Below are 14,437 nucleotides of genomic sequence, written 5' to 3'. Positions count from 1 at the left end.
CCAAGCAGTCTGATTTTTACATACTTTCTGACATCATTGTAATGAGATTGCATAACCACCATGTTTATTGTGTACAAAATATGGTACAAACTCAGCCACCTCCTTTCTGACCTTTGTTCTCTATTTTATCCATCCCATGATTTGACTGTTACAGAGATACTCATTTTATATACATATATGCACATGAATATATGCATATGTAGATACACACACACGTGTATTTGTACACTCTAAAATAAGCACATATTAATTACCGCCCCCTGCTGTGGATCCCATCTCAGCAGAATATTGTTTGAGCAATTTTTGTGTCTTAAATTTAAGCATTTGGATAATGGCATTAAATTGATTAATTGGTTTTGAGTTTCTACCACATAGGAGATAAACTTGAAAATAAAATTATAAATATGAACCTTTCAATCCTCATTGTAATCACTCAAGGAAAATATTCTTATTATGAATGCACATTTAATGAACTGTTTTCTAAATGAGGGACTGGATAAGTGTTTTTAGATTGAATTTTAGACTACTTTATTCATTTAAAGAAGTCTTTCAACCACCAGAATGACAAAGTTATTCTGTAAAATATTTAAAGTATCAACACCAGAAATAAACTCTCCTTGCTCCAGTGGAGTGTGATTTGTGTACCACGATCTGCGTGTATCAGCTACTCTTCCACCTGTGATCGCGCTCTGCTATATCGTGAGCACCTGGTGGGTGGGAACTATGGCTGTATCATCTGTGTGACACCTGTGGGTGGATTCAGAGTGGGGACCTACCACAGTTTATTACCACCCCAGGGTAAATAATATGTAAATAACGTGGCTTTTACCTTTGCCTTCATATAGGCAAAGATCAAGCGTTGTTAGATCAGGACTGAACACCAGGCATGTGCTGCTGTCAGTTCTGTTGAATCTAAGTTAGGAAAACACTATTTCGGATCTAATGTTACTATCTAACGAGCTGGTGGTAATCGTAATGACTAACATTTACTAACGCTCTTGGGATTTCACTCACTTTGTCTTCTTTAACCTTCACCACCACCTGTAAGGAGATTCCTTTATTTCCATTTGACAGATGATGGAAGGGAGGATCTGAGGTTAAGTGTCTTGTTCCCGCTTCCTCAGGCCACGAGTAGTGGATCTTTCCTCAAACCAAGTCTCTGTGTTTGAATGTGTGAAAAAGGAATACTTCCAGATGAGCCATTCTTGCGACACTTGGGATGTATGTGCATTGAATGTCTGTATTATACAGTGGCGTACATTTTATTGTCAATTTTCCCTTTTCCATAATACTTCCTTCAAGAATGGCCTGTAGAATTTAGCATCTAGATGATCAGTGTTTTTAGGTTGTTAGGATCTCTGTTATTGCCTAGAGAAGTTTATTTGTTTTTTAAAATATCCTTGTTGATTAGGTTTTGCTGTAACTTTTCTAAGGGAAAGAAAGTAGGTTAGCTGATGACATGGCCTCTGCATCTTAATCCTGACATTGTTCCACTAGCAAATCAAGGCTCAATGACAGTTTCGTATATTGTCTTTTATCCACCTGAGAATAGGGAATGGATATATCTGAGTGTCCATAGCAGTAGTATACCCTATCAGTGTTAACATTGAAATTTTACAGAAACCTTGTAGAACATAGAGGGAAAAGTATATTCTTTTCATTGATTAATGTATAACAAGTTGTACTTTCTGTTTTCTATCAAGAAATAAGACTTGGTGGTTAAATGAGAAGTTACATACCTGTGATAATTCAGCTTTCTAATATGCTTCTACAGCTAGGTTGAGATATTTTGACAAATATAGTAATATGTTAAGTTATTTGCAGTGGTCCCGTTTGATCTCAGAATCATCTGGTCAGTGATTCCTAAGTATTTTTAGGAAATCAGAATATGTAGCATAGCACCTAAAGCACACATCTATTAGAGTACTGTTCACACTATGGAAAAGGGTTTACTTGTCTCTCTTTATTGGGACTGGGAACACCTTAAGGGCGGGGAACATCATACATAGTTGAGCAGAAGGAGCCCTAGTAATGCATGAAGTTGTACTGTTCCTATTCTGGATGGGCCACGTGATCTACGAACTTGAGAAAAATCACCAAACTCTCTGGACCTTTGTTTTCTGGTCTCTGAAATAAGGGGTTAAACTGGATGGTCTCCGAGGGGACTCTAGTTCTGTCTATTTCTCGAGGCCTCCAGGCCTGTAAGGAGAATGAGATGAGGGACTCTGTGTCCTGCTTCATTCGTAGCACACAATTCACTACTTTTTTGTAAGTCCATACTTCTCTTGGGTTGAGGAGACAGGTATTGGATTGAACCCCTTTTCGAAGTAGGTCATTATCACTTTTCCAATTTGATGAAATGAAAGATAATTATTCAGGAAGCTCTGTTGCTACAGTGACTTTTCTTCATTTTCCTTATGTTGCCTCAGTTTATGGTCTATTAATTGGGCACACATAAATATTTTTCTTAGGATGCTGTGATTAGAAGAGGTTTGCAAATGGCATGTACCATTTTTATCAATGGCTAACTGTGTTTGAATGTGAATTGAAAGTGTTACAAAGGAAGGAACACTGCTGTTACAAAGTGGAAATGTCTTGTTAAGTTTATTTTACCAAATTTGGAAGTTTCATAGTTTAATTTCAGAGTTCCATAGTATTATATCACTGTAGTGGTAAGATTATCTGTGACTAATTTTTTTTTCCACCCATTATCTCTGGTCGTCCTTCTCCGTGGTTTATGAAATGTGTGTGTGCATAATTGTTTACGACAGAGTACTTCAGTGGGCTCACTTTCTTCATCCCCTTTTCCCATCCCCCACTAAGCTCCCGTATTTATAGATTTCTTTCCTTCATGACTCTTTAGAATGCCTTTTTGTGATTATTTGCTGTTGCTCATGGCACTTCCTTACTTATGGCCCTGATGATTTTCCTGATGGAAAATATTTCCAGCAGGATAAAAATCCCTGTTTCTCACAGGTCATGTGTCCTGCAATCTTGAAAGTTACTTTTCCATCTTCTCAGCTTGTAGCCATGGCAATATGTGAAGCATTCTCAAGAGTAGAGGATATGTACAATAAGAAATTGGCATAAAATAGGTTCTTGGCATTTACAGATTTAAAATCCAAAGTTCCTGCTATTTATGACTGACCCAGAAGGTCCATACTTTCACTGCAGCTCATTATGAATTGCAGTCACAGATGCTGTGTGGCTGTTGCGTGGGAGTGAGTCACCAGCTAATGATGAGCCTACCTAACCTCCAGCTTCTAAATCTCAATGTGGTTGAGCTCCATCATGGTGAAGCCACTTTTGATAATGTCAGGAGCTTGATTTTTAGAATCAGACAAAATGCAAGTTATTTAACCTTTCTACACTCTGCTTTCCTCATCTGATTAGTAAAATTAAGGTAGCACCTTCCTCACAGGATAGGAGGAGAAAACTAAATGAGATGATGTGTATTGAAATCTAGGATGAGAAGCGGGTGGTGTTCAGCTCAAGGAAGCTGTGTCCCAGGTGGAGCTCTGAGCTTTAGACCCAGCACAACCTGACAGGCTCTAGAGAGCATGGGCCCACGGCTGCCACATCACCTAGCTGGCCCAGGCGCCATGTGTGATCACCATGGGGAGACCCAGCTAGCCAAGATCTCAGCTGACCTGGGGCTGCTGACCATCTAGGTAAATGCAGTGGTACCTGCTGGAGAGGGAGGACCCACTCTTCAGCAGGTCCCTGCAACCCCTGTGCAATGTCCAGCACATATGACAAGCCCTTTGGTCCCTGTGTCACCAGTCCCTGCATACCTTGTGCCCTGTGATCCCACTGAAGGCCCTGCAAACTTTTGATGTTTTATGCCCCAGGGCCAGCAGCAGGGTTGTATGAGGACAGGAGCGTTGGTGGACTGGTCCTGCTTCTCTGATGACCACAGGCCACGGGCATCACGCTCCAGTGTGTGACCATAAATCACAGTGCACTGGCAAAACAGATGCCCAGGGTCGGGGCCTAGCTCTGAGCCCAGGCCCTCCTAATCCTCTTCATTCACTCCCATCTTGGTGTTGTTCTGTGTCCTGATGGTCAGACAGGTTTGAGCTGCGAAGGTGTCAAATAAGGTGTTTTGTGTTTTTTTCTGCTGCTTCAGCTTTTCTTGAAGTTTCCAAAATCCCATTGTAAATCTCTTAGTAAATGCCCCTCTTGCAACACGTGGGAAATTCCCAACACACATAGTAGAGGATTTAGCATTTTAAAACAAAGTGAGTATTTGGCCAATAACTCTTAGTTAAGAGACTAAAAGTACTCAGTAGTTCACATAAAATGAGCTCCTCCATTCTTGGATGTCCTTCCCTGGCTATGTGCCATCTATCCATTATGCTTGTTCGAAGGGGTATACAGGTTATTTCATGAAATTTGTCATTAAAGCTAGGGTTAGCCAAGTGTTATGTTTAGTCTAAACATCATACATTGCTGAGAAATACTTGTTTACACATTATTGATAACTTATTGAGTAAGCAAATATGATTGTTAAGTACAAGTAATTTTAGATATGCAATGTACAAAGCAAGTTTGGAACAGAGAAGGAAAGATATTCTTGCCCTCAAAAGAGGCACAAAGAGAAGTAAATAATTACAGTAATACTAGAGGCAAGATATAATATAGGCAAGGCTATGCATTTAGAACATAGAAAGAGTGCTAACATGAGATATTCAGAGGTGCCTTCACAGAGGAGATGTGAGTTTTCTGTGCCTTTTAAAGCTGAGATTTAAAGAATAAGTAGGGGTTAATCAGACAGAGAAAGAGCAGAAGTTACACTGAGTGCAAAGACCCAGAGGTGTGAGTCCAACACCTGGCAGCTGCACCGTCCAGTACTGTGGACGATGGCCACACGTCGCTATGAATATTAAAACTTAAATAAAATTAAAAATGCATTTTCTCATTGCACTGTCCACATCTCACATGTGCATGAAGTTCGTGGCTATGGTATTGGACAGCGAAGATACAGAACGCTTCCATCAGAAAGGTGGAAGTGGACTACGCTCTCTGTGGAATGTATGGGTGGGGAGCACGGCTGTCACCTGCAAGCAGGAAAAGGAAGAGGAGGAGGAGGTCACAGGAAGCGGGTCCTGACGTGGCTGGCCAGGCCAGAGTGTCATGCGTGGGAGTTTGTGTTTCATCCTCCCAAATATGTTCTTCAAGTTTTGGCATCCTAAATGAAAAAATCTGTATTTCTCTTTGGCCCAGATGCTTGGTGAGACTCCTCTGTGTGGTGTGTGTTCTTTAAGGCCCACACGTTACTTTTCTGAACTAGAATCCATAATGCTTCAAGTATACATTTTACAAACTGCTGCGCTGCTGATAGTGATCAGCGTCTCACAGGTTTGTGTAACACAACCTTCCACTCTGAAATTTGAAGGCCTTGCTGATTTCCAGAAGAGGTGTGCTGGGTGAAAGCTAAAAACCTATAATAGAATTTCAAAGAGAACTTTATCCTAAGCTTTAAACGGGAACTTCTTTGTGTCCTCCTCATTCTATCTCTGCTTTATAATAATGTGAAAGAGTTTTGAAAATATCGTAAATTTGAGTTTTTCTTCTCTGGTCTGCTACTGTTTGAGCAGCACAAGAGAAAAAATCAGTCCCACAGAGGGCAGTGGTCCTCAGTTCTTTGAAAATAACCCTTGCTTTAGTGTAACTGGGTTGCACTCATTGTCTGGTCATTGGTCCAAGTGTTCGGTTATTTATGTTGGAGCTAGAGTCAGGACACCAGAGGTAGCATAGCTCAGCAGGGCAAACAGCTTGCAGATTTATTTTTTATTCTTTCGTAATTTTGTTGTAAAGGATTATCATTTGTTACCTTATATAAAAGCCTACTCTTTGATGACAGCTTCAGCTGGTGTAATAAAGAGCAGAGAATAAAGAGAATAAAATTCAGATACAGTTGTGAAGATCCAAGTACATTTTCATCTTTACGCACCAGAGATAGTTTTCATGAAGATGGAATATCTTAAGCTTATCAAAGATTCAATTCACCTTGACATTAGAATTATTAACAGGTCTTAAAATATTTTATTTGCTAATTTAGTTTGTTTCTGTGGATAGCTAGATATTGTTAACAATATTAACAATTGATAATAGTCTTTATTAAGTCTTTACTATATGCTTTGCCTTGTATATTATATTCATTAACAAATAAACACATAAAACAAAAACTGCATTATAGATATAAATACCTATATTTTACTTGAAAAGAAACTAGGGCTTTGAGAGTTTAAGAAAAAAATTATAGTACTATAGGTATACACTGAGTACTATGCAGCCATTAAAAGCAATATTGTAGGTGAATATGTGATATTCTGGAAAGATGTTCACAATTATTGTGGAGTGAAAGAAGTGGGTACCAAGCCCTATACTCAGTATGGTCCCGTGTGTGCTTTACACACACACACACACACACACACACACACACACACACACACACACACACACACACACACACACACACACACACACACACACACACACACACACACACACACACACACACACACACACACACACACACTCATAGAACAAGAGGAGGAAAGATCCAGCCAGAACAGCACCGGCATAAGAAAGACATGCTTCCTTGACCTTGCTCATGTCGTGCTCCTGTGGTTTCAGTGTGTGAAGGAGCTGTGCCTGCTGCTGCTGAGGCAGTCCCTCCTGCTCCCGGCCCTGAAGCTTCTGCTTGAGAGCCCAGATGAGCATCTGCACGCCCTGGCACTGGAGCAAATTGCAGCTGTTGCCAAGGTATGCCCAGTAGAATTTATTTATTATTTGTTTTTACTTTTCTTCAAAATATTTTAATATTTGTACATATTTGTGGGGTACAGTGTGCTGTTTCAATACATGCCTCCTCTGTACAATGATTCACTGATGGTAGATAGCATAGTTTTGTATGTGTTAGTCCTCTACTTCTCCTCCCTAACCCCCCGCCCCCGTTATAACAATTATTTTATTCTACTCTGTACTTCTATGAAAACTACTTTTTTTTTTTTGGTTTCCACACTTGAGTGAGATCATGTGGCATTTGTCTATTTGTGCCTGACTGACTTCATTTAGCTTGACGGTTTCCAGGTCCATCCATGTTGCTGCAAATGATATCTTCTTTTTTTTTTTAAATAGCTGAGTAGTATTACATTATGTGTATATATGCTACAGGTATTTTTTATCCATTCATCTGTTGATGAACATTTAGATTGATTCCATCTCTTGGCAATTGTGAATAGCAGTGCAGTGAACATGGGAGTGCAGGTGTCTTTTTAATATATTGATTTCATTTCTTTTGCATGTATACCCAGTAGTAGGATAGCTGAGTCATAGATCTATTTTTAGTTCTCTGAGGAAACTCCATACTGTTTTCCACAATGGCTGCACTAATTTACTCTCCCACCAGCAATTTCGGCGAGTTCCTTTTTCTCCACATCCTAGCCCAGCGTTTGTTATTTTTTTTTTCAATCTTGTTGATAATAGCCATTCTAACTGGGATAAGATGATAGCTCTTTGTGGTTTTAATTTGCATTTCTCTGATGATTAGTGATGTCGAGCATTTTTTTATGTGTTTGTTGACCATTTCTATGTCTTCTTTTGAGAAATGTCTGTTCAGGTCCTTTGCCCATTTTTTAAATTGGATTATTTGGTTTTTTGCTATTGTGTTGTTTGAGTTCCTTATATATTCTGGATATTATCCCCTTTTCTGATGTGTAGTTGGCCGACACTTTCTCCCATTCTGTAGGTTGCTGACAGTGTCCCTTGCTGTGCAGAAGCTTTTTATAATGTCGTCCATTTATATATTTTTACTTTAGTTGCCTGTACCTTTGTAATCTCACTCAAGAAAGTGCTTCCCACTCGCATTTCATGTAGCATTTCCTCTAATAGTTTCTATAGTTTTGGGTCTTAAATTTAGGTCTTTGATACATTTTAAGTTATTTTTGTGTATGGTGAGAGATAGGGGTCTAGTTCAATCTTCTTCATGTGGATATCCAGTTTTCCCAGCACCATGTGTTGAAGAGGCTGTCTTTTCCCTATTGTATATTTTTGGCATCTTTGTGGAAAATCTGTATGCTACAAATGCATGGGTTTATTTCAGGGCTGTCTATTCTGTTCCATTGATTAATTTGTCTGCTTTTATGCCAATATCATGCTGTTTTGGTTACTATAGCTTTATAGTATATTTTGAAGTCAGGATGTATGATGCCTCCGTCTTTGTTCTTTTTGTTCAAGATTGCTTTCAATGTACCGGATCTTCTGTGGTTCCATACAAATTTTAAGATTTTTTTTTTTTTTTCTATTTCTGTGAAGAATGTCATTGGGAATTACAGACCAATATCTCTAATGAACAGAAGTGTGAATATCCTCTAGCAAACAGAATCCAGTAACACATTAAAAAGGTCATACACCATGATCAGGTGGGATTCATTCCTGGGATGCAAGGATAGATCAACATATGCACATGTATAAACATGATACTACAGTACATCAGCAAGATGAAGGAAAAAAAACATATTCCTCCAGGCTGATTGTCTTGTCATTAGGACTACATAATAGGGAGCCCCTGTTCTAGTTGCAGTTCTGACAGATGCATTTGAGATAAAAATCTTGAAATTCTAAAATGAAGACTGATACAGTCACGTATAGAATTCAGGAGCGCATCAAGAAAGCTCTGTGCGGGATGAATACGGTAAGGGTGATGCATTATACATCACTATTTTATTCTCAGGCCCATGATAAATTTAAAAAGGAGAAACATTCTCTTCCATTTTTAAATTTTACACTTTAGCATTAGGTAACTTAGGGTTGTGATTTAATGAACTCATCTTGTATGGTCCGTACTGAAACCCTTTTTAGTAGGATGATCATTCATTTGAATTACGTGTATACGCGCACACTATACACATACACAGACATACACACACGTAAATAATTTACATTATATATACTATATATATATATATATATATATACGTATATTAACAAAAATATGACAGGATGTCTTCTAGGGATCAGAGAGAGAAGGAAAATCCTAGAGCAGAGGTTTATGCTTGTTCCACAAAACAGTGAAGAGATTGATGAAAATACATCATTGAAATAAAATTTCATCAACGACAGAGAATAAAGAAAGTTCTGTAAATGGTTACTGAAGGTAGAATGTAATTGTATTTGTAAACACTCATTAAGAAAATGAGAAAAATCTAATGCCTTTTTTTCATTTAGATTTATTTTCAAAATAATGTAAAAATTTCTGCAAAGGTTTTGTGACTACCCTCTATTATCACTGATCATTAATGATAACAGTAGCCTCTTCGGGAGCTGGACTGAAGTAGGGAATCTGGGAGACTTGTATATTGGTAGTCTCCCTGCCTGAATGTGCTAAATAAAAGTTGTACAGCTTTTGGTATTTATATGAAACTGAGAATTACAGTTAGTTTTTTAGTTCTTAGTTTTCTTCTTATAAATCCAAGAAATCAGGAAAAAGAGAAAACTGAAGAAAATCAGACTGCATATATTCAGTGCATTTTTTTTCCTTCTCAATATCATATACTGTGTTAGTATCTCTGCTTAAGCATTCTCACTAGAATTTTCCATGGACCTCTCTGAGAATAAAACAGTGATGTATATACATTGCCTTTCTGTATTCATCCTGCATAGAGCTCTCTTGATGTACTCTTGAATTCCATAGGTGAGCGGATCAGTTTTCATTTTAAAGATTCTTTATCTCAAATACAGCCATCAGAACTGCAGCTAGTACAGAGGCTCCCTAACTGCTAACAAAACTCGCTACCCACACAGCCCCCCACCCCCGCACACACAGTGACTATCAAAATACGAACTTAAATGGGAACACTGCAATACCCAAGCCGTTTTTAAATGGCACTAATTTACCTCCATAACGCTTTCATCTACGCGTTTGATGTTCTGATTGTGCTCACACTCAGTGGGTTTAAAACTGCTCTGCAGACTGAGTGGTTTCCCTGTGGTTGTGATGATAGCCCACAAAACCTCTGTGCCCTTCCAATGCAGAAGTCAAAGCCACAGGTATAAATTGCTGGGCTGTATCACTCTACCACTGAGACCCTTACTTTCAGGAATTCAGTAATGAGACCATGGGGACTTCTGTCCGCTAGGCTGAGTGTTCACATCAGGCTACCCCGTCTGTGCCCTTCCTGTGTGCTCCACGGAAATGCGGAGTATCTTCAGACCTTTTGTACCCTCCAAAGGCTAATGTTTTCCATTTTTTATTTTTTTTTAACTTTTTATTTTGAGATCATTTAAAATTCACATACAGTTGTAAGAAATAATTCAGTGAGATCTCTTATACTCTTCACCCAGTTTCCCTCAATGGTAACATCTTAATGTTATAACCAGGATGTTAACATTGATACAATCTGTCCACCTTATTCAGATTTCACCAATTTTACATGCATTCATCGTGTGTGCGTGTGTGTGTGTGTGTGTCTGTGTGTCTGTGTGTCTGTGTAGTTGTATGTGATATTGTCACAAGTAGATTCATGTGACCTTCACTCCAGTTACAGAACAGTTCCGTCACAAGGGTCCCTCATGCTACCCTTTATAGCCACTGCCACCTTTTCCCTCCCCACCCCAAGTAACCCCTGACAACTACTAATCTGTTCTTCATCTCTGTAATTTTGTCATTTCAAGAATGCTGTATAAATGAAATATGAAATTACTATAATTCATCATTGCTCTCCTAGCACCATTAAAGGCTCATGCAACATTTTTTTCTAAAGGAAGAATTCAGTGGGCATTTTTCAGGACTCCCGTCTAGCTATTTTTAAATCATCCTCATTATTGCAGTAAAAAATATATAAAACTTTTGCTTTCTCTTTTTATTTTGATTTTGCTATTCACTCTGTCCATTAGTAGGGGGATTGAGTTCATTAGTAACTTCAGTTTTCTCCTCATTGGTTGTTGACAGTAGTTTCTGTTGACATTAAAAGAAAAAAACATCTGGCGAAGGGACTCCTCTGATAGTGATTGCTCCTGCACAGTGTGCAGATCCAAGTGCACAATGCCCCTCTTGTTTGCTGATAGCCCATGTTATTCTGCTGTTCATTATAAGATACAGACAGCTTTATAGGAGTTTACAGTTAAAAGGATGATGCTTAAGTTCTGATGCCAGGGACTGTGCTGGCTTTTTCTCCAATAGTAGTACTCATTTCTTTCTCTAAGCTTTTATGAAATTGCAAACCTCTGGTGTTTAGCATCTCACCTTTTACAGATGGTCAATAGCTTTATTCCTGGGCCAGAAATGCAAAGTCCTTTTTTGAGATTATATTGTTGATGAATGATTAAAACCCTGTGTTGTGCAGACTGCTGGGTAACTCTCACCATCAGTTTCAGTGAAATTGGGAGATCACCTTCAAAACCATATTCTCTCCAAAAAGAGTACTCCTGGTGGTGCGTTTGAATCTTATCTCTAGAATATTTTCTATTCAGATGGAAGTCTCTTGACTCTTTCCATCAAAATGAGCAGGTACATATGTACAACAGTTTTATGCACTGGAAATGTTCCCGTTTCATAGTCCAGATTTGCAATGGCTCTGCCCTTTGTCGCTTCCTCCTCTTAGGTGCTGCTCAGGGTCTCTACCCCACCCCGCGTCCCAGGGCTTGTCCTAGGCCACTCTGCCTGCTAAAGAGTAATTTGTGGGGTCATAGGGGAAGGGTTTAAGACCTTTAGCATCTAATTAAGGGTTTCTCCATGTAGCTAATAATAACTACTATCTTTCAAGTCCCTTTTCTATGCCAAGTATTATAATAGGCACATTCTCGCTTTATCTTCTTAATAATCCTCTGAGAAGATATTTTGGTTTCACAAATGAAAACACTGAGACTCAGAGGTCACTCGGGTAGCAGGCAGCCAGAGCTGAAATTTAAGCCAAAGAACTAAACTAAAGTTCAAAGTCCATACTCAACCACACAGCTGCTTTTAATATAACTAGGAAGGCTATATTATTATTGGAAAAGGGTTAATTCTACAAAGAAATGAAATTGTTGAAATCACGTTAACGCATATTATATTAGCACTGAAAAAGACCAGAGCAGAGCTAGTGCAACAGCTTGCCCAGTCAGGCTGCTGTTTTAAGCCCATTAACTCACCCAGGCTTTGGCTGAGCACTGCTGAGGGCAGGCAGCTGCCACCTACAGGGTCTCTGTGCCATTTGGGGTAGAGTATGATATTAGAGCACCTCCTAAATGAGGCCTGTACCCTTTTCTCTTCAACACATTAACGTTAGTCCTGCCTTGGGGAGTTGCTCCAGAATTAGGCAGGTCCTTCTTCCAATGACAGTCCTCCATATATTTAATAAATGTGATGCCCATCTCCTTTCATCTTGCCATGAAGGTGCCAGAACCTACCTGCATTGTTTACAATGACCAGTGTCCAGGTTAGAGTGAGAATTGTAATGATTCTCAGAAAAGCATGTGTGAATTAGAATATTTATACAAAACCAAGAAACCCTCCTTTCTTTGTTCTCCCTTTAACTCTATCCACGTTTCTAACTAGTCCCTTCTTAGTGGGTGTCTCCCCCACCCTGGGGTGCCCCTCAGCGCTGCCTTCTCCATGCCCAGCTCAGCCTCACGCACTCTGCTTCCTGCCTCGCCTACCGTGATAGTAGGGAGATTGGGGTGGGGTCCTAACAACCTTGTTTGGTGTCTGCAAAGTCCTTCTTTAGTGTTACACCTAATATCAGTTATTTTCTTCTAAGTGTGTCCAAACTGAGTTGGGCTTAAGTGACCCAAGTGAGGCAAGAAACAAGCGAGTACTTTCCCATACATCTTACAGGCACCAGGTGGTATTAAACTAGCATCTTTTATCATCGTTGTTCTTTTGGCTCTCGGGGTAACAGCCCTTTTTCTCAGACTTATGGGCCTCTCTACTCATTTCTAACTATCATTTTAGCTTGAACACACAAGATCTGTTACTTGCGCCTGTCGTCATTTACCCTCAGCCTGTGCAGGTCTTCTTGATGCAGGAAGAGCTGCAGCAGCATCTCACAGAGTTCTCAGCTGGATGCCTCCAGCGACAGGCAGCTCGCTCCTGGGCTAACCTCTTCAGTTTCTATGCACCACTGGCGGTCAGTTGACTTAACTAGTGTGAACAGACATATTAAGCGCACCCATTGTGCACAGTCCAGTACTGTGTCTGGAATGAGGAACGCATAGGACGTTTGTAAAGATGAAATAAAATATCATCATTCCTGTGTTTAAAAGAATTATCTCATGGAGAGGTTGACATATGAAATAATAACACAAGGAATTAAATAGGTACAACGTGTGGAACTAGCCAGACTCAGGGCTCCAAATCCAACATTTGTTATGGTTACAGAAGTGATCAAGTTGGGTTTTCAAAGATTCTCTCCCTCTCATTGTTAGATCATAAAACAGATGATTTGTTCTAATTTTGGTGTCAGAAGAGGCATACTGTTAAATGCCATGACAGGAGTGGAACTGATGGTATGCTGAGAAATGGAATCTGAATATCATATTCAGAAAAACACAGAATACAAAAAATCATCTGCAGGCATTTTTCTTATCCCAAGTGTAGACCTGTGTTGCCCTTTAATTTTTCTGCCCTTGTGGTTGATATTTTTAATAACTTTTATTGGTAATAGTATATGTAAAAATAAGACACATATCCTTCCATACAGTAAACAGTGAAATAATATTAAATAATCTTCTTTAAAGTAATTGAAATGAGACCCTGCAAGCATTATGCCTCTGGAATTTCAGCTTACCTCATTACTATAATTACTCTTAGCTTGGTATAGATCCATAAAATCAAAGATTTTAATTCAGAGAAGGTTCATTACCTATTGTTGAAAGAAGAATTAAGCAGATAACATTTTAATGGCTTGGAAGACAGTACTGCTTTGTGCTTTAATAGGTTTCTTCCCAAGATCTGCAAAGTTTCATTTATTCTCAAAAATTACTCCCCCACACACCAAAAAACCAATCTCTAACAGAGATGGCAAGTGTTCTACTCATCTTCTGATATATGTAAGCCCTTCTCCTTGTAAAAAATCCTTTATTCCTGATTTGTTTGTCTATAATAACTTGAGCTATCTACTGAACTTGAACTCTGCACCAAGCATTGTATGAAGCTCTTAAAAGCTTGTATTGTCTCCCGCCCTTACTGACAGCTTGTATTTCCCATGTGGAAACTGAAGCTCAGAGAGATTGTCCTTAACAAGGTCACACAGCTGCTTAGTGATGGAGCCAGGACTGGAAATTGGTTCCTAACGCAGAAGCCTGTCTCCTTTTCACAATGACAGACTGTCTCTCACTCTAATTCGAAGTAATTCATTCAGGGGAATTAAATCAACTAATTCTCCTGGACTTGTCTTATGTTTATTTCAAACATACAAACTGAGTCCAAAAAAGACAGAATACATTTTCT

At 39.1% G+C, this 14,437-nt stretch overlaps 1 protein-coding gene across 2 annotated transcripts in view; it reads left to right on the top strand.

Annotated features, from left to right (window-relative positions):
- NBAS (NBAS subunit of NRZ tethering complex) overlaps nucleotides 1-14,437 on the top strand; it is a 361,846-nt gene that overhangs the window by 342,657 nt on the left and 4,752 nt on the right. For both annotated transcript variants that reach the window (XM_063078155.1, XM_063078154.1), the window contains one exon: nucleotides 6,643-6,771. In XM_063078155.1, the coding sequence (XP_062934225.1) occupies nucleotides 6,643-6,771 (129 nt within the window). The remainder of the gene's footprint in view (nucleotides 1-6,642; nucleotides 6,772-14,437) is intronic.

This window comes from Cynocephalus volans, chromosome 14 (assembly GCF_027409185.1).
Source record: "Cynocephalus volans isolate mCynVol1 chromosome 14, mCynVol1.pri, whole genome shotgun sequence".
Lineage (NCBI taxonomy): Eukaryota > Metazoa > Chordata > Mammalia > Dermoptera > Cynocephalidae > Cynocephalus > Cynocephalus volans.
Note: the sequence above shows the minus strand (reverse complement) of the source record. Positions and strands in the feature narration are given on the sequence as shown.